This window comes from Nerophis ophidion, linkage group LG16 (genome assembly GCF_033978795.1).
Source record: "Nerophis ophidion isolate RoL-2023_Sa linkage group LG16, RoL_Noph_v1.0, whole genome shotgun sequence".
In the NCBI taxonomy this organism is placed as follows: domain Eukaryota; kingdom Metazoa; phylum Chordata; class Actinopteri; order Syngnathiformes; family Syngnathidae; genus Nerophis; species Nerophis ophidion.
This window is the reverse complement of record NC_084626.1, coordinates 9,942,451-9,966,226: the sequence shown is the minus strand read 5'-3', so window position 1 is coordinate 9,966,226 and position 23,776 is coordinate 9,942,451. Positions and strand designations below refer to the sequence as shown.

Sequence of the window (23,776 nt, the reverse complement as noted above, 5' to 3'; positions counted from 1 at the left end):
AACTTAAAGTACCCTCTTTGGGGATTGTAATAGAGATCCATCTGGATTCATGAACTTAATTCTAAACATTTCTTCACAAAAAAAGAAATCTTTAACATCAATATTTATGGAACATGTTCACAAAAAATCTAGCTGTCAACACTGAATATTGCATTGTTGCATTTCTTTTCACAGTTTATGAACTTACATTCATATTGTGTTGAAGTATTATTCAATAAATATATTTATAAATTATTTTTGAAATGTTGCTATTTTTAGAATATTTTTTAAAAATCTCACGTACCCCTTGGCATACCTTCAAGTACCCCCAGGGCAGTGACGTGCAGTTAGGGGAAAGAAAAAAAAATGTATAAAGAAAGATAATAAATTGTTATATCTATCCAGTAATTATACTTTATGAAATTATTTTCCATTTAACTTCACCAGTTTTAGATTATTTGTATACAAAATCGCTGAGTTTTCACATTTGCCGTTCAAATACTGAGCAGAGACGTGCGGTGAGTCACAGCCAGCTGACTCCCCCGTCACCATGGATTGCGCAATGACTTGGCTAACTGCTGTCTGCTGTGCAGTGAGACTGTATTGCTATATGAATTATATTATACATTTCCATAGTTTAGTTAGCTGAGATATATAATGAGCTCAATCCCCCTTAAAACGCTGAAATATTTTGTTGTTATGCCCTTTTTCTCATCGAAAGAAAACCTTGTTTTTTTTATATGGGAAAGACACAAAATATGTAATATTTTGCCCACAAAAACATTTCTAATGTACAGTGTATTTTGTCAACTGTATGCAGAGGTGGGTAGTGACGCGCTACATTTACTCCGTTACATCTACTTGAGTAACTTTTGGGATAAATTGTACTTCTAAGAGTAGTTTTTAAGCAACATACTTTTACTTGAGTATATTTATAGAAAAGAGACGCTACTTTTACTCCGCTCCATTTATCTACATTCAGCTCGCTACTCGCTACTTTTTTTTATCGATCTATTAATGTTTGTTTTGGTGTTTCACCAATCACATGCAGTCACTGGTGACGTTGGACCAATCAAACAGAGCTAAGCGGTCACGTGACCGTCAAACGTCGAATCCGACTTAAAAAAGTTGAAAAACATATTGGGGTGTTACCATTTAGTGGTCAATTGTACAGAATATGCAATCTACTAACAAAAGTTTCAATCAATCAATCGAAAGTGTAAAGGAAAAAAGACACTTTTTATTTCAACCGTACTTCCCGTCAAAAGCCTAAAGACTGATCGCACAGTTCCTGTCTTAACAATAAAAGTGCCGCTCCATCGCGCCTGCGCTAACAAAATAAGAGTCTCCGAAAGCCAGAGCAAACAAGCGAGCAAGCTACGGAGTTTGCCGCCAATGTATTTCTTGTAAAGTGTATAAAAACGAATATGGAAGCTGGACAGATAGGATGCCAAAAACCAACGACTTTCATGTGGTATTAGACAGAAAGGAAGAACTTTTTTTCTCCTCCATTTGAAAACGTGGACGTTTTCAGCACTACTGATTCCAATCAATGCAAGTCATCAGAATCAGGTAATACACCAACTTATATTCTTGTCTTCATGAAAGATAGGAATCTATGTGTTAAACATGCATGTATATTCATTAAAACACCTTTAACATGTAAACAAAAACGGCAAAATAAATAAATATAAATTATATACCGTGTATATATATATATATACACACACACACACACACACATATATCCATCCATTTCCTACCGCTTATTCCCTTTTGGGGTCGCGGGGGCGCTGGCACCTATCAGCTACAATCGGGCGGAAGGCGGGGTACACCCTGGACATAATATATATGATATGTGTGTGTATGTATACGATACCTGTGTGTATGTATATATGAGGTAGATCAACTTGACTTAGTAATTTATTGAATAATTGATTGATGTTGAAAAACCTATTGGGGTGTTACCATTTAGTGGTCAATTGTACGGAATATGTACTGTACTGTGTAATCTACTAATACAAGTTTCAGTCAATCAATCAATCAATCAATGCCTACTGAGCCTATGGTGCTGTTAAGTTATTGTGGCTCAATTTGCCTTTTTTATTTTAATGTGTTATTATTTAATATATATTATTGTTTTAGTTGCTTAAGAGATATTCCTGGCTCTGAATTTGCTCATTGCTATTTTTATGTTTTTGTGCATTATTTGTTGCCGTAATGAGGTTACCCATAAGTTACTCAGTACTTGAGTAGTTTTTTCACAACATACTTTTTACTTTTACTCAAGTAAATATGTGGGTGACTACTCCTTACTTTTACTTGAGTAATACATTTCTAAAGTAACAGTACTCTTACTTGAGAACAGTTTTTGGCTACTCTACCCACCTCTGACTGTATGTGTGTAACGTATTTCTTGTGTCGAGCAATTATAAAACGGCTGCAAAGACGCTCTGTGTGAGGCACCTGTTCTCCCGCCTCATGGTGGTAGAGAGGGCTAGTGATCCCAGGGATCTTTCTTGTGATTACTCGGCTGCAGAATAAGTGACAACAAGCTACAGTTAGCAATTATTTTTTCCTCTCCCCTGGACTTTTAGCATGGAGGATTACATATGTAAAATAAAACAGTTTTCTAAACTGGACTTTCAATCGAAGCAGGAGGTAATAATTAAAGGAAGACCAACGCCGGAGCTAAAAGGTTTGCTTCAGACAGTGATCTCCATCGAGACAGAGAGACTTTTAAAACTGAAGAAAGATAAGGAAGACTTCTATAAAGTTACCAATGCTTTTGTTCAGAAGGAGGGGCGCATGGACTTCATTTCTAACTAAAGGTAAGACCATAATAACGTTTTTTTTTTATTAAATGTGCTTTTTTGTGTGCTACAGTTTTTATGTGTAAAGAATGCTGGTATGAGCTTTTAAACATAACCTGTTAACTGCTGCCAATCAAATGGTGAATAAGATACTCTATAGGGTTCATATGTTTGTAAATCTGACCGTGATGAAGTCAGTGCCTCACCAGCCATGAACCTCACTGCACGTCACTGCCCCAGGGGTACGCGTACCCCCATTTGAGAACCACTGTGCTAGACCATCTTCGGACGCTCATGTCATCTTTTTGCAGGAGACTCATCTTAAACCTGCTACTTGAAATTGAGACGAGGATCCTGAACATCCCTAATTAGGTAAATAATTCACAAAATCACTTTTGGTTTGTTGTTGGGGTTTTTTTTTAATGACTTTTAAAAAAAAAATCAGACTAAAGGCCTCAAGGACCCAATAGGGCCCCACTCATAAAAGTGTTAAGAATAAAGTCACATAGATATTTTTTTTACTTCCAATGCGCCAATTAGTTTTTTTGTATAGCCCTTAATCACAAGTGTCTCAAAGGGGTGCACAAGCTACAACAACATTCTGCACTGAATCCCCCTTAAAACGCTGAAATCTTTTATTATGCCCTTTTTCTCATTGTTTTTTTTTATATGGGAAAGACAAAAAATGTGTGATATTTTGCCCACCAAAAAATATTTCTGAGTGGAACATTTAATGTGAGTTGGAGCCTTGAATATGTCAATTCATACCAACATTGATTTGGATAATTTTCTTACAATGACTGTTTTAAAGTAAAAAAAACTGCCTGCATAGTAGCTTGATTAGTATTCAATATTGCAACATTTTCTTGTTACATTACACCTGTTTTTGTATTACACTTCTTGCAATAGTATTTTTTTTAAATGTGCAACGGGCTGTAAAAAAAAATTGGTACAGGCCACACTTTGTACACCCCTGAACCAGTGTTAATCGCTAGCTATCTTAAATGCTAATGTAAATGTTTGTTTTTATTTTAAAATCGCAAGGTACAGTGAGTCGGGTGTCCATAGCACTGCCATTGTGTTGGGTCACCGAGTCCTGGCCAAAAATATTGGCACCCCTGCATTTCTGTCGGATAATGCACCACTTCTCCCCAAAAATTGCTGAATTTACAAATGCTTTGGTATTAACATGTTTATTTCTTTTGTTTGCATTGGAACACCACACGAAAGCTAAATCTGATATTTTACATAGAACTACAAAAATGGACTGGACAAAATGATTGACCCCTTTTCAAAATTGTAAGAAATTGTTGTTTTGTAAGCATGTGATGCTCCTTTAATTTGTAATTCAACTCACCTGTAGCAAGTAACAGATGCTGGCAATATAGAAATCACACGTGCAGTCAGTTATAATGGAGAAAAGTTGACTCCACCTTTGTGTTGTGTGTGCCACACTGAGCATGGAGAAAAGAAGGAGTAAGAAAATCTTAGAAGAATTGAGAACCAAGATTGTGGAAAAGCATGGACAATCACGAGGCTACAAGTCCATCTCCAGAGATCTAAATGTTCCTGTGTCTACTGTGCACAATGTCATCAAGTAATATAAAGCCCATGGCACTGCAGCTAAACTCCCTGGACGTTTTGATTGATTGATTGATACTTTTATTAGTAGATTGCACAGTACAGTACATATTCCGTACAATTGACCACTAAATGGTAACACCCGAATAAGTTTTTCAACTTGTTTAAGTCGGGGTCCACGTTAATCAATTCATGGTAGGATGGAAGAAAACAATTTACTGAAAGACTGCAAGGAAGGATTGTTAGAATTGTGGCTAAAGAAACTCGATCCGCTTCCAAACAAATGAATGCTGACCTGCAGACACAGAGTGACACAGGGTACAACAGTGTCAGCTCACACTATCCGACGCCATCTCAATGAAAAGGGACACTACGGTAGGAGACCCAGGAGGACCCCGCTGCTGACAGACACATAAAAAAGCAAGACTGGAATTTGCTAAAACTTACCTGAGGAAGCTAAAATCCTTCTGGGAGAACATCCTGTGGACAGATGACACTAAAGTGGAGCTCTTTGCTAAAGCACATCATCACAATGTTTACAGAAAACAAAATAATGCCTTTTAAGAAAAAGAACACCATCACTACAGTCAAACATGGTGGAGATTCACTGATGTTTTGTGGTTGCTTTGCTGTTTCTGGTACCGGATGCGTTGACTGTGTGCATGGCATCATGAAATCTGAGGACTACTAAATAATTTTGGGGCCTAATGTAGGGCCCAGTGTCAGAAAGCTGGGTCTCTGTTAAAAGTCATGGGTCTTACAGCAGGACAACAACCCAAAGCATACTTAAAAAAGCCCGCAAAAAAGGCTTAAAGGGGAACATTATCACAATTTCAAAAGGGTTAAAAACAATAAAAATCAGTTCCCAGTGGCTTGTTGTATTTTTTGAATTTTTTTTTTAAATTTTACCGGCCCCGGAATATCCCTAAAAAAAGCTTTAAAGTGCGTTTTTTCGCTCTCCGCGAAGACACTCTCCATTTTCCCGTGACGTCACACAGTGCTGCCAATGTAAACAAACAATGGCGAATAGCACAGCAAGATATAGCGACATTAGCTCGGATTCAGACTCGGATTTCAGCGGCTTAAGCGATTCAACAGATTACGCATGTATTGAAACGAATGGTTGGAGTATGAAAGTATTGAAGAAGAAACTGAAGCTATTGAGCGAATAGCTATTGATGCTATTCATAGCCATAGCATGGCCGAATATTTGCGTTAGCATCGCCGGTAAAATGTGCGGACCAAACGATCAGGACTTTCGCATCTTGTGAAACTGTAGCAACTTAAATCCGTCGATTGGTCAGTGTTTTTTTCGCATTAAATGTGGATGGAAGGAAACGTAATATAGTTGCAAATGCATCTGCAGGTTATCCATACATCTCTGTGCCATGTCTGCTTTAGCACCGCCGGTAAATAGAATGTTAGCATCGAGTAGCGTAGCATGTTAGCATCGATTAGCTGGCAGTCACGCCGCGACCAAATATGTCTGATTAGCACATAAGTCAACAACATCAACAAAATTCACCTTTGTGATTTTGTTGACTTTATCGTTGCAAATGCATCTGCAGGTTATCCATACATCTCTGAGCCATGTCTGTCATCGCCGGTAAAATGTGCAGACACTCCGGCACATTCAATGGGGGTCTGGCAGCAGATTTCTTGCCACTTTCGCATCTTCGGGTCAGTGGTGCAACTTGAATCCCTCCCTGTTAGTGTTGTTACACCCTCCGACAACACACCGACGAGGCATGTCTCCAAGCTTCCAAAAAATAGTCGAAAAAACGGAAAATAACAGAGCTGAGACCCGGTGTTTGCAATGTGTTGAAAATGAAAATGGCAGCTGTATTACCTCGGTGACGTCACGTTCTGACGTCATCGCCAAAAGAGCCATAAACAGAAAGGCGTTTAATTCGCCAAAATTCACCCATTTAGAGTTCGGAAATTGGTTAAAAAAATATATGGTCTTTTTTCTACACTATCAAGGTATATATTGACGCTTACATAGGTCTGGTGATAATGTTCCCCTTTAAGACAAACCGCTGGAGAGTTCTATTAGTGGCCATCAATGAGTCCAGATCTAAATCCCATAGAACATCTGTGGAGAGATCTAAAAACAGCAGTTGGGAGAAGGCAGCCTTGAAATCTGAGAGACCTGAAGCAGTTTGCTAAATGGTCCAAAATTCCAGTCGCGGGGTGTAAAAAAACTCATTGATGGTTACAGGAAGCCATTGATTTCAGTTATTTTTTCCCAAAGGGTGTGCTAGCAAATATTAAGTGGAGGGTGCCAATAATTTTGTCCAGTCCATTTTTGGAGTCCTCTGTAAAATATCAGATTTGGTTTTTTTGTTGTTGTTCCAATGCAAACAAAATAAATATGTAAACACCAAAGCATTGATAAGGAGAAATAGTGTTATCTGACAGAAATGAGGGGTGCCAATATTTTTTGCCATCTGTGGAAAAATTACGTGCTGCCCACTTGTTTATGACCGCTGATCTAATACTGTATGTATAATTTTTACTTTTATATCAAGCTGAGGGCTAACATAAACATTAGCTCTGGGCCAGAAATGAACACCCTTAATCTCACATCATTGATGAAAAACCCATCCATCCATCCATCCATTTTCTACCGCTTATTCCCTTTTGTGGTCACTGGTGCCTATCTCAGCTACAATCAGGCGGAAGGCGGTGTACAAGTCGCCACCTCACCGCAGTGACGAAAAACCAAAATATATAAAACGATCATGTGGATGGTCATGCAAGACAAATGTGGAAAAAACATGTTTAAGGTGTGGAGAATGATGTTCTCTCCAGTGGAACACACTCAGAATTGGGCTTTTGCAAGTTTGTTTTAGAAAATACCAACCTTTTTGTGTGTAAAAAGGGCATACAATTAAAAGTAGCACTGCTACAAACAAAAGCGTTATACAAATGTCCTTTATTAGAGCTATAAAAAGTAATAGGAGTCTTGGTATTGGAAAAAAATTGAGTAATGTGGGGGTGTCCTATTTGCCGATGACACGAGAAGAAAAGCAACAGAATAGCAAAAAAAAACGTAATGTTGCTGTATCACTGGCATTGAGATGATTTGATGCCCTTTATGCAACAGAAAGGCTAGCATCACTAAGTGTTCATGATACACACACTAAGATGTGCTGGGAGCGCTCCCTGCTGGATCCACAGTGTGGTGCAGCACGAGGTGATCCCAGCCCACAGTGGTGAGCTTGTTGGAGCCCCCCTGCAGCCAGCACACACCTTTGACAAAGTCCTGGTGGCGCCTGTCTCGAAAGCTACAAAGATGAAGGGAAAATATATTTGTATAAGAGCGTCTTGAGGAGGAGGAGGAGGAGGAGGGCGGTTTTCTTTTTTAACTCACATTTCCTGCAGGTCCGAGTTCAAGACAGCGAGAGAACAATCCTCGCTAATGCAGGCAAGCAGGGGGGTGCTGCGACCAAGAGAAAACAAATGTAGCAAGCAGCAGACTTTAATGGCTGCATGAGGATTACCTGTGTGTCGAAAAGGCGAGCGCGTTGACTCGGCGCCGGTGGACGCTCTCCACTCTAGGTGGCTCTGTGGACAGGAAGTCCTTGACAGACACTTTGCCCAACTCGTCGCCTGAAAACAAGGAATGTGCTTTTAGGATGGAGAAGGTGACACATTCAGGCCGGGAGGGGGCTCATACCAAAGGCAATTGTGCTACTATGGTGGGGGTGCCAGGTGACAGTGGTGGGTATGCAGCTGGGGCCTTCAACATCTACAACATATACAATCAATCTTCAAGCCAAACTATGATTGACAGATTCATTGAACGTTCCTCACCTATTCTTCTCGCCGGCTTATCCGGCTTGCGTGTGTCCCACATCAGCACTCGGCCATCCTGGGAGGCAACACAATATTATTTACAGACGGTACAAAAACTAAGCAATTTGTTTTGCTTTTCTTTTTTGAAAATGCAGCTGAGATAGGCTCCAGCATCCCCCGCGACCCCAAAAGGGACAAGCGGTAGAAAAATGGATGGATGGATAGGGTCATATATATTGAAGCTGTGCTGTAGTCACTGTCAAAGAACATTTGTGGTCATTGACCATCGTATCAGTCTTTGTCTACAAGAGGGGAGCGACATCACCTCAACTCAACCCACAGATGACCAAAACAATCCGCGGGCCAATCTTTTTGTTAAAGTTGTGATGTCTCACAGGCCGTGCGTAGGTCATAGTTTGGACATCCCCGCTGTAGAACCCCTACTGGTATAGAACTAACAATGTTCGAATTGTAATCATCCATGATCCATATATGATTAGCGGCACAGTAGACAGCCGTCAACATTGTGGCTTGGAGTGCAAACGGAGGAGACAAAAGGTAAGCTAGTGACATGGTTAGTGAACTACCCAGCTTGGTCTGTGCTCCTGATCGTCTACTTGACCTGCAACTCACTGTAGTGTCAAGGCAGAAGGAACAATGAGTATTGGCAGCTGAGGCGAGCGGTCAACAAATTTTGTTTGGATCATATTTTTTTATATATATACATACACATACATACATACATACATATATATATATATATATATAAATGTTTTACGTATATGTGAAATTTTGACAAAAGGTAATGTTTAAAAACACAGATTTCCGTGTTTCTGCAGACATTTCAGATGCCTGCAAACTCTGCCTCTTACCTGACTGCAGGAAGTAAAGAGAGATTCTTCTGTCGGACTGCAGGACACACATGTGACCGCTTGTGTGTGCACTAGAAGATGAAAAATTGCTCGTTTTACAACGAAGATTGGTACCAAGTGAAGCATCAACAAAAAAAAAAGTGTTTTGTATTTTAGAGGAAAGTAATAATTTTATCAAACGCAGTGAGGTCTTGGTTTTCTTGCACCCCACTTTACAGTGAGGTCCACAGTAGTTTCACACCCTGCAATTTTGCAAGTTCTCCCACTGACAAATTAGGGAGATGTTTGAAATGTTCATCATAGATGTATTTACACTGTTAGAGACATCATCTAAAAAGAAAAATCCGGAAATCACATTGTATGATTTTTCTATGATTTATTTGTATGTTACTGGGGTTCATAAGTATTGGCACACGTGAGGATCAGCAAAAATTATGACTCTCAAAGAACCGTCAGACTAACTTAAAAAAGTCCACCTTGACCCCACAACCCACCCACCATCCTTTGAGCTAATTAGTCACCTGAGCAGCCCACAGTCAGTCAAGGTCCAACTGCTACCATGGGCAAGACCAATGAGCTGTCAAAAGAGACCAGAGACAAAATTGTACAGCTCCACAAAGCTGGAAAAGGCTATGAGACATTTGGGAAGCAGCTTGGTGAGAATAGATCAATTGTTGCAGCAATTGTTAAAAAATGGAAGAGGCTAAACATGACTGCTAATCTACCTCGGACTGGGGCTCCATGTACGATCTGTCCTTGTGGGGCATCACTCATGATAAGAACAGTGAGGAATAAATCCAGAACTACACGGCAGGAGCTGGTGAATGAGCTGAAAGGAGCTGGGACCACTGTTTCCAAGGCTACTATCAGTAGAACACTACGGCGTAGCGGTTTAAAATCATGCATTGCACAGAGGTTTCCTCTGCTTAAGTCAGAATAAGTCCAGGCCCGTCTGAAGTTTACCAATGGCCATCTGGATGATCCAGAGGAGTCATGGGAGAAAGTCATGTGGTCAGATGAGACCAAAATATAACTTTTGGGTATAAACTCCACTCGTCGGGTTTGGAGGAAAAAGAAGGATGAGTATCATCCCAAGAACACTATCCCTACAGTGAGGCATGGGGGGGAAACATCTTTCTTTGGCGGAGCTTTTCAGCAAAGGGGACAGGATGACTGCACTGTATTAAGGAGAGGATGAACGTATTGAGAGATTTTGGCCAAAAACCTCCTACCCTCAGTCAGAGCATTGAAGATGGGTCGTGGCTGGGTCTTCCAACATGAAGCACACAGCCAGGATAACCAAGGAGTGGCTACATACAAAGCACATCAAGGCTCTAGAGTGGCCTAGCCAGTCTCCAGATCTAAATCCAATAGAAAATCTTTGGAGGGAGCTGAAATTTTGTGTTGCCCGGCGACAGCCCTGTAACCTGACAGATCTAGAGAATATTTGTGTTGAGGAGTGGGCCAAAACTATAGGAAACGTTTGACCTCTGTAATTGCATTCTGCACTAAATATTAACACTTATGTTCTCATGTGTGCAAATACCTATGAACCCCAGTAACATACAAATTAATCATAAAATGTGGTTTGCAGATTTTTCTTTTTAGATGTCTCTAACAGTGGAAATACATCAATGATGAACATTTCAGACCTTTCCCTCATTTCTAAGTGGGAGAACTTGCAAAATTGCAGGGTGTGAAAATACTTGTGGACCTCACTGTACATATTTTCTCCCAGAGTTTGCCCCGGTTTTCATACATCGTCGTGATTATTTTACGGCCAAACGTGAAACTAGTCAATATGCCTGCATAATGATCAAGTGCCCAAACAAAGAAACCCGCACATTGGTGACTCAGTCGCTGTGCTTTTTAAAAATAATTTTATCAAACACGTCTGCAAAATAATCCTTCACGTGGCCAAACAAAGTTGAGAGTGCCAGCACTTTGATAAAAAAGGTGAAAAGTACTATTGAATTCCAAAAAGAGCTTTCAGATGATGCCGGTCACAAGCAAATACCTATAGGATATATAGGAATACAGTGGTGTCTCAACTTACAAGTAGGCTTGTGTGATATATGATATACATTTGGCCGAGGATAGAGCTTTTATTACTATTGTCATATCATGACAATGCATGTTGATGACACAGCCATATTTTTGACAACAAGCGAAAGACCAATTCGAACATGGGGGTTTGCAAAATCTATTAGTAAACGTCAATAAAGGATTAATAATTTAGTGTAAATAAAGTAACGCAGACAGTTCTATAATTTGGCTGACCGCAGTGAGCCACCTCATCGAGAGACTTGACCAGCTCCTTTATTTTAGGGCACTTATGTTACAGTTTTAAACACATTTCCATTAATTCAATAAAGGTAATGGGAATTAATTAAACTGTTTGTTATTAAAAATGCACCATTTTTAAAAGTTGCAAAGGATTATTGCTTATTTGGTGAAATAAAAAATGTTTCAACATACATAAAGATGCATCAATAATCAATTTTTAATCAAATCAGAATCCCACCTGCAGTTACTGCATACTTCAGTAGCCAAAATAGGAACCTTTGTATTTATTTTAAAAATGGTGCTATTTTGGTTTATAAGACAAATATTGTAATATACTGTATATAGTAATCGTGGAAGACTGCTATATATTTAGCGATATAGATTTTAGGCCATATTGCCCATCCCTAATTGATACCAAAATCTGCAGTATTGTCCATAGTTGTCAAGAAGCAGTGTTCTTCTCTTACCGTTGTATGTGTTGACAACCTTCTCTTGACTGACATCCCACACTTTGATTCTGCAACAAAGGAACAGAAGCAGAAGTGAGAAGTCGTGATCCACCGATTATCAGCCGGGGCAATTTTTGGCGCCGATATTTGGCATTTTGACGTGTATCAATATTGGCCTTTTATTGTATCGGACACATTTTTTTTTACAACTACAACAGAAATAGATTTGCAGATACAAAATATACACATATCCATCCATCCATTTTCCTACCGCTTTTCCCTTTTCGGGGTCAATACCAGAATGTAGTATAGAACATTTATAATTAGAGAATAAGTTGGCAGTAATAACCAGTGTTCCTTTCTGTTAACTGCGCCGCCATGCTCAGACGATTAGCAACTAATAAAATTGTCAGCCAGTTTGAAAAATCTTTTACCTAGGCTATGTGAAGGATCCCAGAAATAGTTTTATTTAAATGTTTGCGATATTTAGAAATTATATACTTCATGTCAATAATATCGTCTATAAATCAATGACGTAAATATTGTTGGAAATTGAGAACACGGAGTGAACAAATGTGTTAGTAACTGTGGTGAAGTGGAAAAGGAGTAGGGTTAAATAAGCTTTGCTTCTTCCTACTTTTTTGGACATGTAAAGTGAAACTAAAATTATGTAAAATATGTAATATACAATATTAAAGTTACAATTAATGTCCCAACGATAGTGACACACACACTAGGTGTGGTGAAATTATCCTCTGCATTTGACCATTCCCCATGCTAACTCCCTGGGAGGTGAGGGGAGCAGTGAGCAGCAGTGGTGGCCGTACTTCGAATTCATTTGGTGATTTAACCCCCAATTCCAACCCTTGATGCTGAGAGCCAAGCAGGGAGGCAATGGGTCCCATTTATATAGTCTTTGGTATGCCTTGGCCGGGGTTTGAACTCACAACCTTCTAGTTTCAGGGAGGACACTAACCACACGGCCTAACTGTAAACATTTTCAAAATAAACTTCAACCTGCCAACCAACCAATACTTCACGGTTCCCCACAAGGAAAGCGTACGATGTATTACAAGCCATAAACTGCTACAAAATTGGCTTGCAAGTTATTGTGATGTGGCAAAATCCCATATTTTTTTTTACCAGATATCCTAGGAGATTTGTGAGTGTGAATGTTATCCGTCTATCTGTGTTGGCCCTGTGATGAGGTGGCGACTTGTCCAGGGTGTACGCCGCCTTCCGCCAGAATGCAGTTTAGATAGGCTCCAGCACCCCCCGCAGCCCCGAAAAGGACAAGCGGTAGAAAATGGATGGAATTGCCATATTTTGAAATGCAAATGTTGATACTCCTCTTAGACACATGTAATAAAGATGTTTGTGATATCCCCTGATGTTTTTTGGTGCGAAATTACTTGACATAACATTCGTGCCGCATAAAACATTATGTCACTACTGGTCCGATGTTTCCTAAAAATTATGTTTAAAAAACCTCCAACTTAAAGCCTTGTCCAGTTGTTTACTGATATACACTATTCATGTTCAGCTAAAAGTTACTGCAAATAAATATCAACATTAAATACGGGTCATCGGCCTCCTTGACTACTAATCATCTGTATCAGCCCTGAAAAAAACATATTGGTCCGTTTCTAGTGAGAAAACATATTTATTGGACTAAATCGTCCTTGAAGTATGTCTGACCTGCAGTCCATGCTTCCCGTGACAACACTGTTGCCTGCAGCCATGGGGCTCACCGAGCTGACAATGTGGTCATGCTCATGCTTGGTGAAGCGGTTCACCAGGAGGCGCTCGTCCTCCAACAGCTCCCACAGCTCCAAGGCACCTGAAGAACAACCAACAACACTGCAGGTTAGCTCACAACTTTTAAACAAACTTTTGAACAAGTTCTTACCCGAGTCTGATGCCACCACGACGCCCTTGTCAGACAACCACTTGACGTCTGTGACTCCAGCCTCGGTCTGCACACCAGCTTTGCAGAAGCCCTCGTTGGGGGCCTGCTCGGGGTTGCTGTATATCCACACGGAGCTCTGCCAGCTCCTGCCAGTGAGGCTGGAAGATCCAAGCAACAATGTGCCATCTAAGGGAAAGTAAGGAAAACCTGACTATTTTTACTGCAAACATTTCGATGGCAATCAATTGATCGCAACTGGACTGTTTGGTTTGTCTTAGAAGACGCTTCGCCGCTCAATCGAGTAGGCTTCATCAGTTCGTGCTCACAGACTTAGATTGGTCGGATCTAGTCCTGCGATCGATTGAATGCCCTGAGATGACAATGACCTGGATGAATGAGAACATTCATAGACATTTTGATTGCAACATTGCAGCAATGATGCAGTGCCAACTCCTGCCCACATCTTCAAGGAGAGCAAAGACTACTAAAAAAAATAGTCAACTGTGTTTTTATTATTACTAAAATAGCACCTACTCTAAACATTAAATTTAAGACCCTAAGGGATCATTTATATTAAAAAAGTGGTATTATTGTTACCTTCATGCAGACCTGGGATGATAATACAATCTACTGGACGATATATTGTCCCACAAATGTTTTTATTGAACGTGCCGAAGTGCTGAAATCAATGCAGAGTAAACCCTCTTGCACCCCGTTTGAAAGCTAGAGACCATAAGCTAAACACACACGGACATTGCAATTTGATGACTGCAAAGTTATCGACTTATTCGACTTCATCAAAATCACAAAACAATGTGCCGCAACATAACTACCGTTGTGTTACACAGCCTTGAAACATGCATAAAGTGTAGGGGTGTAACGGTACACAAAAATTTCGCTTAGGTACGTACCTTGGTTTAGAGGTCACGGTTCGGTTCATTTTCAGTACAGTAAGAAAACAACAAAATGTGAATTTTTGGGTTATTTATTTACCAAATTTGTAAACAATGGCTTCATCCTTTTAACATTAGGAACACTATAATAATTCTGCCCACGTTAATCAACATTAAACTGCCTCAACTTGTTGCTCAGATTAAATAAAATCTCAAAACTTTTCTTCTACATATAAAAAGTGCAACATTAAACAGTTTCAAGTCAACTCATCATGCTTAATTTATTACTGCATTTGGGAAGCCTGTAGTTGATTTTTATTATGTAAATGTTATATTTTTATCAACATGTGACAGCAGGGACCCCGCCATTCAAACTATGCTGCTACATTACTAATGATTAATGTAACTATAGCTGAAAAAATAGTACAACACCGCACACGCACACACACCGCAAAATGAGCTAACGTTACACTAAAAGCTAATTAGCCTTCACCTCAAGCCAGGACTGCGAGCGAGCTGAGCTGCAGTTTGTTTCTAGAACGTTGACTGGGAGGTGTTTATTATAATTTGGGGAGAGTCCGCTGCTCACCTGCTAAACACCTATCTGCTCCACCCTGAAGGGCTGACTCCATGCGCTCTGAATACGCACTGCTGATTGGTTGTTACCACTCTGAATACACACTGCTGATTGGCTGTTACCATCCTATATATGTAACCAATCTGATGGTTGTGTGGGTGGGACAATGCTAGGTGCTGTGTAGGAGACAGAGGCAGAACGGAGCGGAGCAGCTTGTTAAGTAAGACTTTAGCTACTTTATATGTTCGTGCGGAAACTAATTCGGTAAACCTCCAAACCGAAATGGAACCCCCGTCCCGAAACGGTTCAATACAAATACACGTACCGTTACACCCCAAATAAAGTGATTTCCTGTTTAGTGCAAACAAGTTTCAAAGTAAAATCATGGCAGTATCTACTGTAACAGAGATGGAATTTACAGTTAATGCTGAATGTGTGATGAACAGGGGTGCTAAAAAAAAGAAATAAAATCGGTCCACATCTCTATCTTGATTCCTATTCCAATTCTAAATCAATTCATAAGTTTAAAATATATATTTTTTTATTTAAAAATATACTTTTTAAAGACATTTTTAGGCATAACCAAAATACAATTGTTTAAGCTGTAACTTGTTTTGAAAACGTTTCATTATAATTAAAATACCAAATAATACATTGTGAAAAACAGTTTAATTGAGAATCTGTTTGAATATAGAATTGTGTTGAATCGCGAATCGATGTTGAATCCAATGGTCACCCCAAAAATCCTACCAAATCATGAGGTGCCCAAAAATTCTCGCTTCTAGTTACGGTATTGGTTCGGTCATTTCAAAATAAGATTTACAGCCCCGAAATCTTGTTATTGTTTTCATTTTGATGTCCCCCACTCTACTGTTTGACCAATTAGAAAGTCTGTTAGTGTGTCACATCCAGGTTGCCAATTACGCACCATCATCTTCATCTAGGTACTGGCACTGGTAAAGTTACTAAACATGTCAGACCTTAGTAAATCCAAAAGGCGTTGTTATAATTCTCAACTGATTCATGACAAAGCCAGGAACAAAACGAGGATTTGAATCAGGGATGCCTTTGAAAGATGGAGACGATTGAAGGCGCAGAAGATTGTTTCATCTGACGCCAAACTTGCTTATTTCCTCCTTGATATGTAAATAACGCACTAATGTTTTGTTATTACTCCTAATATATGGATATAGACATTTTGTATGTACTCTATATTGTCCACTACAGTCTTTGATCTTGTCTAACAAAGCTAGTATGTTCGTACAACGAATGCATAGGAGTGAAACACCATCACACTAGTCTAATGCTTTTAGCATGCTAGCCCGGCTAATGACTCATCGACATATAGGCTAACGGGGGAAATATATGCTGGTTAGCCTGTATGTCGACGTGTCATCCAACTAACAGGGCAAAATATATTTTCAACAAATAAAACATATGTGGATATGGGTAGTGTTAGTGTCTATTTTGTTCTCAATATGTTGATACACTGAGGAAATGGGTTCCAACATTAGCGCGGCTAATAGCGGTTTCTGGTATTGTATGCATCAGGCACATATGGGGTGGTATTTGCTTGGTACCATATAATGCATTACATGTAATGGTTTTCTGCTTTGTGTATTGACATGGTAGTAGGCTAAACGATTTATGCGTAACGTGGTTTTAGCAAAACGTGGGTTTGCTCATAGAATCACACTCTGTACTGAAAGATGGTGATGTGCGGAAATGGAAGAGCATGCAGGGCGTCATGTTGGATACAACATGGAGTTATGCTGAACAAAATGTGCCAGTAATTTTACTGTTGGCCTTGGCTTTCCATCCAAGTAGGCCTGTGCGATATGTGATATATATATATATATATATATATATATATATATATATATATAGAATTATTTGGATGGTGCTCCTTGCGGTCCAACTAGACATTTTAGCACGGTAATGCCAACAATATGTCCCGACTTCCGATTATTATATTGCTGTGTAAGTTTACAAATACCTTTGGCTAATCAACATCAGTAAAATGTGGCATAATTACTTAGTAAACCATCTTGGAAGAAGCATAAACAAGAGAAACCTACAGTGTAGGACTCGTCGATGGCCATTTGAAGTTCCTTGGAGTAGGATTTGGATGGGTATCTGGCAATCTCAGTCATGGAGAGTGAGAGGGGACTACAGAATTTTGACCGTGATTGCAGTACCATTTCTGGCCACATTACTACATATAGCACCTTTAAAATTGTGGTGCCCATAGACAAAGATGTCAATGGCTTGTAGGTTTAGTCCTTGACGGTGATGAATTGTTTTGTACATGACTTGGGTCTTTTTTATGCTAATGGTGACGCTAAAATTGTCGCAGCCTTTTGAGAGGCAGTCCATCTTGCTGCATTATCTTCTTGGTGCTGATGTCTAGACTGATGACAGTCTCCTTCACCTTTGTAACAGCCTTTGAAGGCATCTTGTCCGGTCAGTTTAGCAACATCCACAGGATTTTGGATGTGCGTCAGTTTCAAAGAAAAATACCAAATAGGAAAGCTGTAAATTATTTGTGACATTTGGCGATTTGACCAAAGGCTTCAGTATCGCAAAGCCAGGGGTCAGCGACCGCCGTAGTGGCTTCATGGAGCTTTTTTAAAAATGGAAAAAGAAAGAGGAAAAATATATCCATCCATCCCTTTTCTATAGTTTTAATAATATTTCTGTAGGAGGACAAACAAAACACAAACCTTCCTAATTGTTAGAAAGCCCACTGTTTAATGTTTGTGTTTATGCTTCAATGAGGAGAGTATTTGGCCGGCGACGTTTTGTCCTACTAATTTTGGCGGTCCTTGAACTCACCACAGTTGGTTTACATGTACAACTTTCTCTGTCGCTGCCACAGAAAGACGTGTTCATGCCACTCCTTCTTTGTCTCATTTTGTCCACCAAATGTTTTATGCTGTACATTAATGCACAGAAGGTGAGTTTTGTTGATGTTGACTTGCTAATAATCTATGCTAACATGCTATTTAGGCTTGCTGTGTGTACATATTGCATTATTATGCCTTTTTTGTAACTACATTTCAGTTCATTTAATTTCCTTTACTTATGTCCTCTGTGTATTTAATCTATATTTGCATGTCTCATGACACATTATCTGTATGTAATATTGGCTGCATTTCTAAATGTGTGCCATGTTGTTCCAGATCACAGCAAATGTTGCCCAGCTTGCAAAGATTGTAATAAATCCATTAGAAGGAGACAGTGTGTCCTTTCCTCGAACTTGGGCACACACATCTATACCTTTGGCCATTCAAACCCAGTAATTTCCAGGACTTATCTAACCATCTGAGTCCATCCATCCATCCATCCATCCATTTCCTACCGCCTGTCCCTTTTGGGGTCGCGGGGGGTGCTAGAGCCCTATCTCAGCTGCATTCGGGCAGTAGGCGGGATACACCCTGGACAAGTCACCACCTCATCACAGGGCCAACACAGATTGACAGACAACATTCACACTCACATTCACACACTAGACCCAATTTAGTGTTGCCAATCAACCTATACCCAGGTGCATGTCTTTGGAGGTGGGAGGAAGCCGGAGTACGTGGAGGGAACCCACGCAGTCACGGGGAGAACATGCAAACTCCACACAGAAATACCCCGAGCCAAGGGATCAAACCCAGGACTTTGTATTGTGAGGCACATGCACTGTTCCACCGTGCTGGCCACTTACTTAATGTGTTGCCTTCACTATAACGCTTACATAAGGCATTTAACTTTTTGCAGCTCCAGACAGATTTGTTTTTTGTATTTTTGGTCCTATCTAGCTCTTTCAACATGTTGGGTTGCCGACTCCTGATATAAAATAATGGACACGTTTGTCTGTCCAAGCAAATTTGTCACACTTGCAGTTGCACGATGAAAGTGGTACTCAGAAGCCTTGTCGGCAAAGTCAGCTGACCGATGCCTTCCGTGAGTATCAGGATGGACTACAGCAGTTTTTTTCAACCAGTGTGCCGTGGGAGATTATATAATTTCAACTAATTGGGCTACAAATATTTTTTGCAAACCAATAATTATTTTCCGCAAATGTGCCGTTGTTGAGTGTCTGTGCTGTCTTGAACTTGGCAGAGTAACCGTGTAATACTCTTCCATATCAGTAGGTGGCAGCAGGTAGCTAATTGCTTTGTAGATGTCTGTAACATGGTTTGTTGTGATCACAATATGAGGGATGCAGTGTGTAGGTAAGGAGGTATCTAACACTCAAACCAAAAATAAACAAAAAGCAAGTGCCGCTAAGAAAAGGCATTGAAGCTTAGGGATGGCTATGCAAAATGAAACTAAAACTGAACTGGCTGCCAAGTAAAAAAAAAAACAGAATGCTGGATGACAGGAGAGTCTTACAGCATGTGGAGCAGACGGCGTCCACAAAGTACATCCCTACATGACATGACAATCAACAATGTCCCCACAAAGAAAGTTAGCGTCCGCACAATTTAAATAGTCCTAATTGAGAAAACAATGCAGGTGCGGGGAATAGCGTTCAAGGAAGACATGAAACTGCTACAGGAAAATAAAAACAAAAGAGGAAAAGCCACCAAAATAGGAGCATATTTGCCAACCCTCACTATTTTCCCGGGAGACTCCTGAATTTCAGTAGCCCTCCCGAAAATCTCCATAACCAATCACCCGAATTTGTCCTGATTTCCACCCGGACGACAATATTGGGGGCGTGCCTTACAGCATTCTCAACAACCTGTAGTCACATCCATATTTCCTCCATCCAATCACATAATATATGCGGATTTTACACACGCACAAGTGAATGCAATGCATACTTGATTAACAACCATATAGGTCACACTGACGGTGGCCGTATAAACAACTTTAACACTGTTACAAATATGTGCCACACTGTGAACCCACACCAAACAAGAATGACAAAAACATTTCGGGGGGACTTCCGCACCATAACACAACATAAACATAACAGAACAAATACACCAGAATCACTTGCAGCACTCTACAATATACAACCCTGGTACAACCAAACCCCACCCACCAACCCCACCCACCACTCCCCCCAAAATAAGTCACAGCGTCATGAGACAGGCGCAGCATGGTGGCAGAGGGTTTAGTGCGTATGCCTCATAATACCAAGGTCCTGAGTAGTCCTGGGTTCAATCCCGGGCTCGGGATCTTTCTGTGTGGAATTTGCATGGGTTCCCTCAGGGCACTCTGGCTCCCTCCCACCTCCAAAGACATGCACCTGGGGATAGGTTGATTGGCATCACTAAATTGGCCCTAGAGTGTGAATGTAAGTGTGAATGTTGTCTGTCTGCCTGTGTTGGCCCTGCGATGAGATGGCGACTTGTCCAGGGTGTATGCTGCCTTCCGCCCGATTGTAGCTGAGATAGGCACCAGCGCCCCCCGCGCCCTCAAAGGGAATAAGCGGTAGAAAATGGATGGATGGTGATGTGACAGGCGGTGACAGTACACCTACTTTGAGACCAGAGTAGGTGATGCATGCTTGGTTAGGTATGAATTCATATCCAACAATTGCGAGAACAACTTTTTATGGTCAATATCGGCAACTGGGTTTCATTTGTTCATGTTTTCTGCTTGTGGTGTGCCTCCGGATTTTTTTTTATCAAAAAAATGTGCCTTGGCTCAGAAAAGGTTGAAAAACACTGGACTATGTTGTAAGCATTTCACCAATCTCGCGCACTTTGCAAATTATACCTCATTTCCTTTGTGCGCAAGCAATTTGCATATCGCAAGACAAGATTTTGTAGATAGATAGATAGATAGATAGATAGATATCCCCTGTCATCCTTGTACCCCCCGGTTCCCCTGCCCCAGAGAGGAGTTGTACAGTCAAATGGCGTGTGGGACAAAGGAGTTTTTGAGTCTATTAGTCCTGCACTTGGGATGAAGCAGTCTAGCACTGAACAGGCTCCTCTGGCTACTGATGACTGTATGTAGAGGGTGACTGGCATCATCCAGGATGCTTACTAGTTTGTCAACAGTCCTCTTCTCTGCCACCGTCACCAGTGAGTCCAGTTTCATTCTGATTGTAGAACCGGCCGGCCTGATCAGTTTCTCAAGTCTGGAGCTGTCCTTCTTAGATGTACTGCCCCCCCAGCACACTACCATGTAGAACAGAACACTGGCAACCACAGACTGGTAGTACATCCACAGGAGTTTTCTACAAATGTTGAAGGAGTGCAGTCTCCTGAGGAAGTACAGTCTGCTCTGTCCTTTCTTGTACTGGTGGTCCGTGCTAACAGTCCAGTCCAACTTATTGTCCACCCAAACCCCGAGGTACTTGAATGAGTCCACGGTCTGTACCTCAACTCCCTTTTAGTTTAGTCAGTAACCCTACATTATTATATTTTATAAATAGTAAACCAAGTTGTGGTAGTAATTTAGTCAGTAGTTTAGTCGTGGATGTACACTGTATAGTGCAGGGGTAGGCAACCTATGGCTCTAGAGCCAGATGTGGCTCTTTTGATGACTGCGTCTGGCTCTCAGATGAATCTTAGCTGACATTGTTTAACACAATAAGTAATGAATATGTCCGCTAGTAATCAAAGTGTCAAAAATGAAGTTAAAAATATGAAACATTCTCATGCATTTTAATCCATCCATCTGTTTCTATCGCGGCTTTTCAAGAAGTCGCATTAATGGTCAAAAGTATTTTATCTATTATTGTTTAGCTTCAGAATAACAATGTTATTAAAAAGAATAAGAGATGTACACATTTAGTTGTTGTAATCAGGGAAAGTCCAAATAAAAGAGGAGGCGTAGAATTCTCTTGTCAGAGCGTGGGACGACACTGTACAAGAGTACAGGTCTATGCATTTCTCCTCAATGAGCTAAATTTAATTCAGTCTCTGTTTAATTCCTTGCTTCTAGTCTGTTTAATATATGACATCAGTGTTTGAACCTGACAGTTGTATTCAGGGTTAACAATATTATACGGCTCTCACGGAAATACATTTTAAAATATTTGGCTTTCATGGCTCTCTCAGCCAAAAAAGTTCCCGACCCCTGGTAGAGTGGTTAGGGTTGGACTGATTTGAGGGCAATAGTCAGTTATATTGTGCCGACTACAAATGAATAGATTTACATAAGTATTTAATAAAGTATTTTGACACCAAAAACATGTATTTGCGCCCATTGTTTTGCAAAATCTGCACCACATATTATTCAAATATATAGCTGGAAGCAATTTGCAAAAAGATTGAGCATTATACAAATTGTTCACGTTGGTATTGTGCCTTCAACGACTAAACATACAGGACGGACGGATGCGTACAACCACCGCAATAATCCTGCCTGTGGCTTTCTTGGCAAATTGCTTGGGATACAACGTTTATACAGTATTTCCTATTAAGCATTTTGCAAAATAAATCTATAAACAGAATATGAGTGCTATTTAGCACAGTGTTACCTGCTCTGTAGTGCCCCGCACAAAGATGTTTCTCCATGCACGCCGGAGCGTTCGGAGGAATGTTCCAACGATTCTCCTTAATCATGGTCCCCACGGCGTCTTTCACCCAAAAATATACACACCTGAAGTTTTTAAGGTAACTCTGACCTCCTTGCTTGTAGTCGTAATGTTTTTAGGTGATTACAAAAGGCTTGTAATTACAAACAAATGACACAGTAAGGTTTGTCTGGCTATGAAGACATTCACAACCTCAGCAGCAGATGTTGTGAGAATGAATTAAGTTTAGAGCGACACACGCGGCCAATTCTTCTTCTGTGGTTTTGCTTCTGCCTCCGCTTCCTCTTCCTCCTTCTTCTTATTCGTTGGTGTTGCAAAACGGTCATCTTCCGGTCCAATTCGTGTAAATCCAAATAAAACCTAGCACATTTCGCTACATATGTTCATAATGTACGTAACGTCCCAGTTTATTTTAGAATTCATTTGAAAAAATATCGTTGTTTGTTTTAAATCTTTTAACGGACTAGCGCCACAATATATACCAAACATTTTTTTTTAAATGTACACCCCCACAAGGTCTCTGAGGTCAGCTGATCATGCAGTTTCCTGTTCCATACATCCCTTTTGGGATCCTGGGGGTTCTTTTTTATAACAAAAAAACATTTAATTTTCTGCTGTGGATCCAAAACTTTGGAACAATATCCCTATTGCAGGCCAGGGCAATTATTTTAACTCGGGGGGCCAATTTATTTATTTATTTTTTGTCCTGTCCAGCTTCTCAGGCAAATCATATAGTTGATGTAGATGCCCATATCGGCTGTTCAGATTTACTTTACAAAAGAGAAGTGTAGAATACTTCTCTTGTTGCCTTATTTGAATTTGACTTTATTAAATGTATTTATATTATCATTTGGTGCAGCTGGGCCGGAGCAGGAGGGGATAGAAAGAGAAAAAAGGAAGACAGAGGGGGAAATTGTGGGGATAAGAGGGGGATTAGACAGAGAGAAAAAAACAACAACAGCAAACACAACAATAACAACAAAAAACAACAACAACAATAGAACAACACCAGCACATAGGATATGTACAAATATGACCGTAAAGGTGATAGCAAATAAACAGTTACTGAAATAAATAATAATATAGAAATGACATTGAGCATTTTTAAACTACAACTGGAGCAA

At 40.2% G+C, this 23,776-nt stretch overlaps 1 protein-coding gene and 1 long non-coding RNA gene across 2 annotated transcripts; one reads left to right on the top strand and one right to left on the bottom strand.

The window, feature by feature from the left end:
• The first annotated feature begins 1,209 nt into the window (after window positions 1-1,209).
• Window positions 1,210-9,368, top strand: LOC133570071 (uncharacterized). Its single transcript, XR_009810044.1, has 3 exons — window positions 1,210-1,551; window positions 3,104-3,164; window positions 9,014-9,368. It is a non-coding gene; the product is annotated as an uncharacterized LOC133570071 (long non-coding RNA).
• Window positions 7,293-22,954, bottom strand: wdr77 (WD repeat domain 77). The gene is made up of 10 exons (XM_061922723.1): window positions 22,596-22,954; window positions 13,691-13,876; window positions 13,480-13,621; window positions 11,800-11,849; window positions 9,047-9,117; window positions 8,193-8,250; window positions 8,056-8,127; window positions 7,880-7,988; window positions 7,750-7,818; window positions 7,293-7,663 (listed from the first exon to the last, which is right to left on the bottom strand). Exons 1-10 carry the CDS (start codon window positions 22,678-22,680, stop codon window positions 7,519-7,521), a joined length of 987 nt encoding a protein of 328 aa, XP_061778707.1. The 5' UTR covers window positions 22,681-22,954; the 3' UTR covers window positions 7,293-7,518.
• Window positions 22,955-23,776: the final 822 nt, after the last annotated feature.

Excerpts from the sequence above, each read along its gene's own strand:
- wdr77 (XM_061922723.1), bottom strand. The coding sequence starts at position 22,680 with ATGATTAAGGAGAATCGTTGGAACATTCCTCCGAACGCTCCGGCGTGC. Across the intron at positions 9,118-11,799 it reads GGTTGTCAACACATACAACG|TGCACACACAAGCGGTCACA; the intron begins GTAAGAGAAGAA and ends TTCATCTTCTAG. Across the intron at positions 7,819-7,879 it reads CTCGCCTTTTCGACACACAG|CACCCCCCTGCTTGCCTGCA; the intron begins GTAATCCTCATG and ends TCTTGGTCGCAG.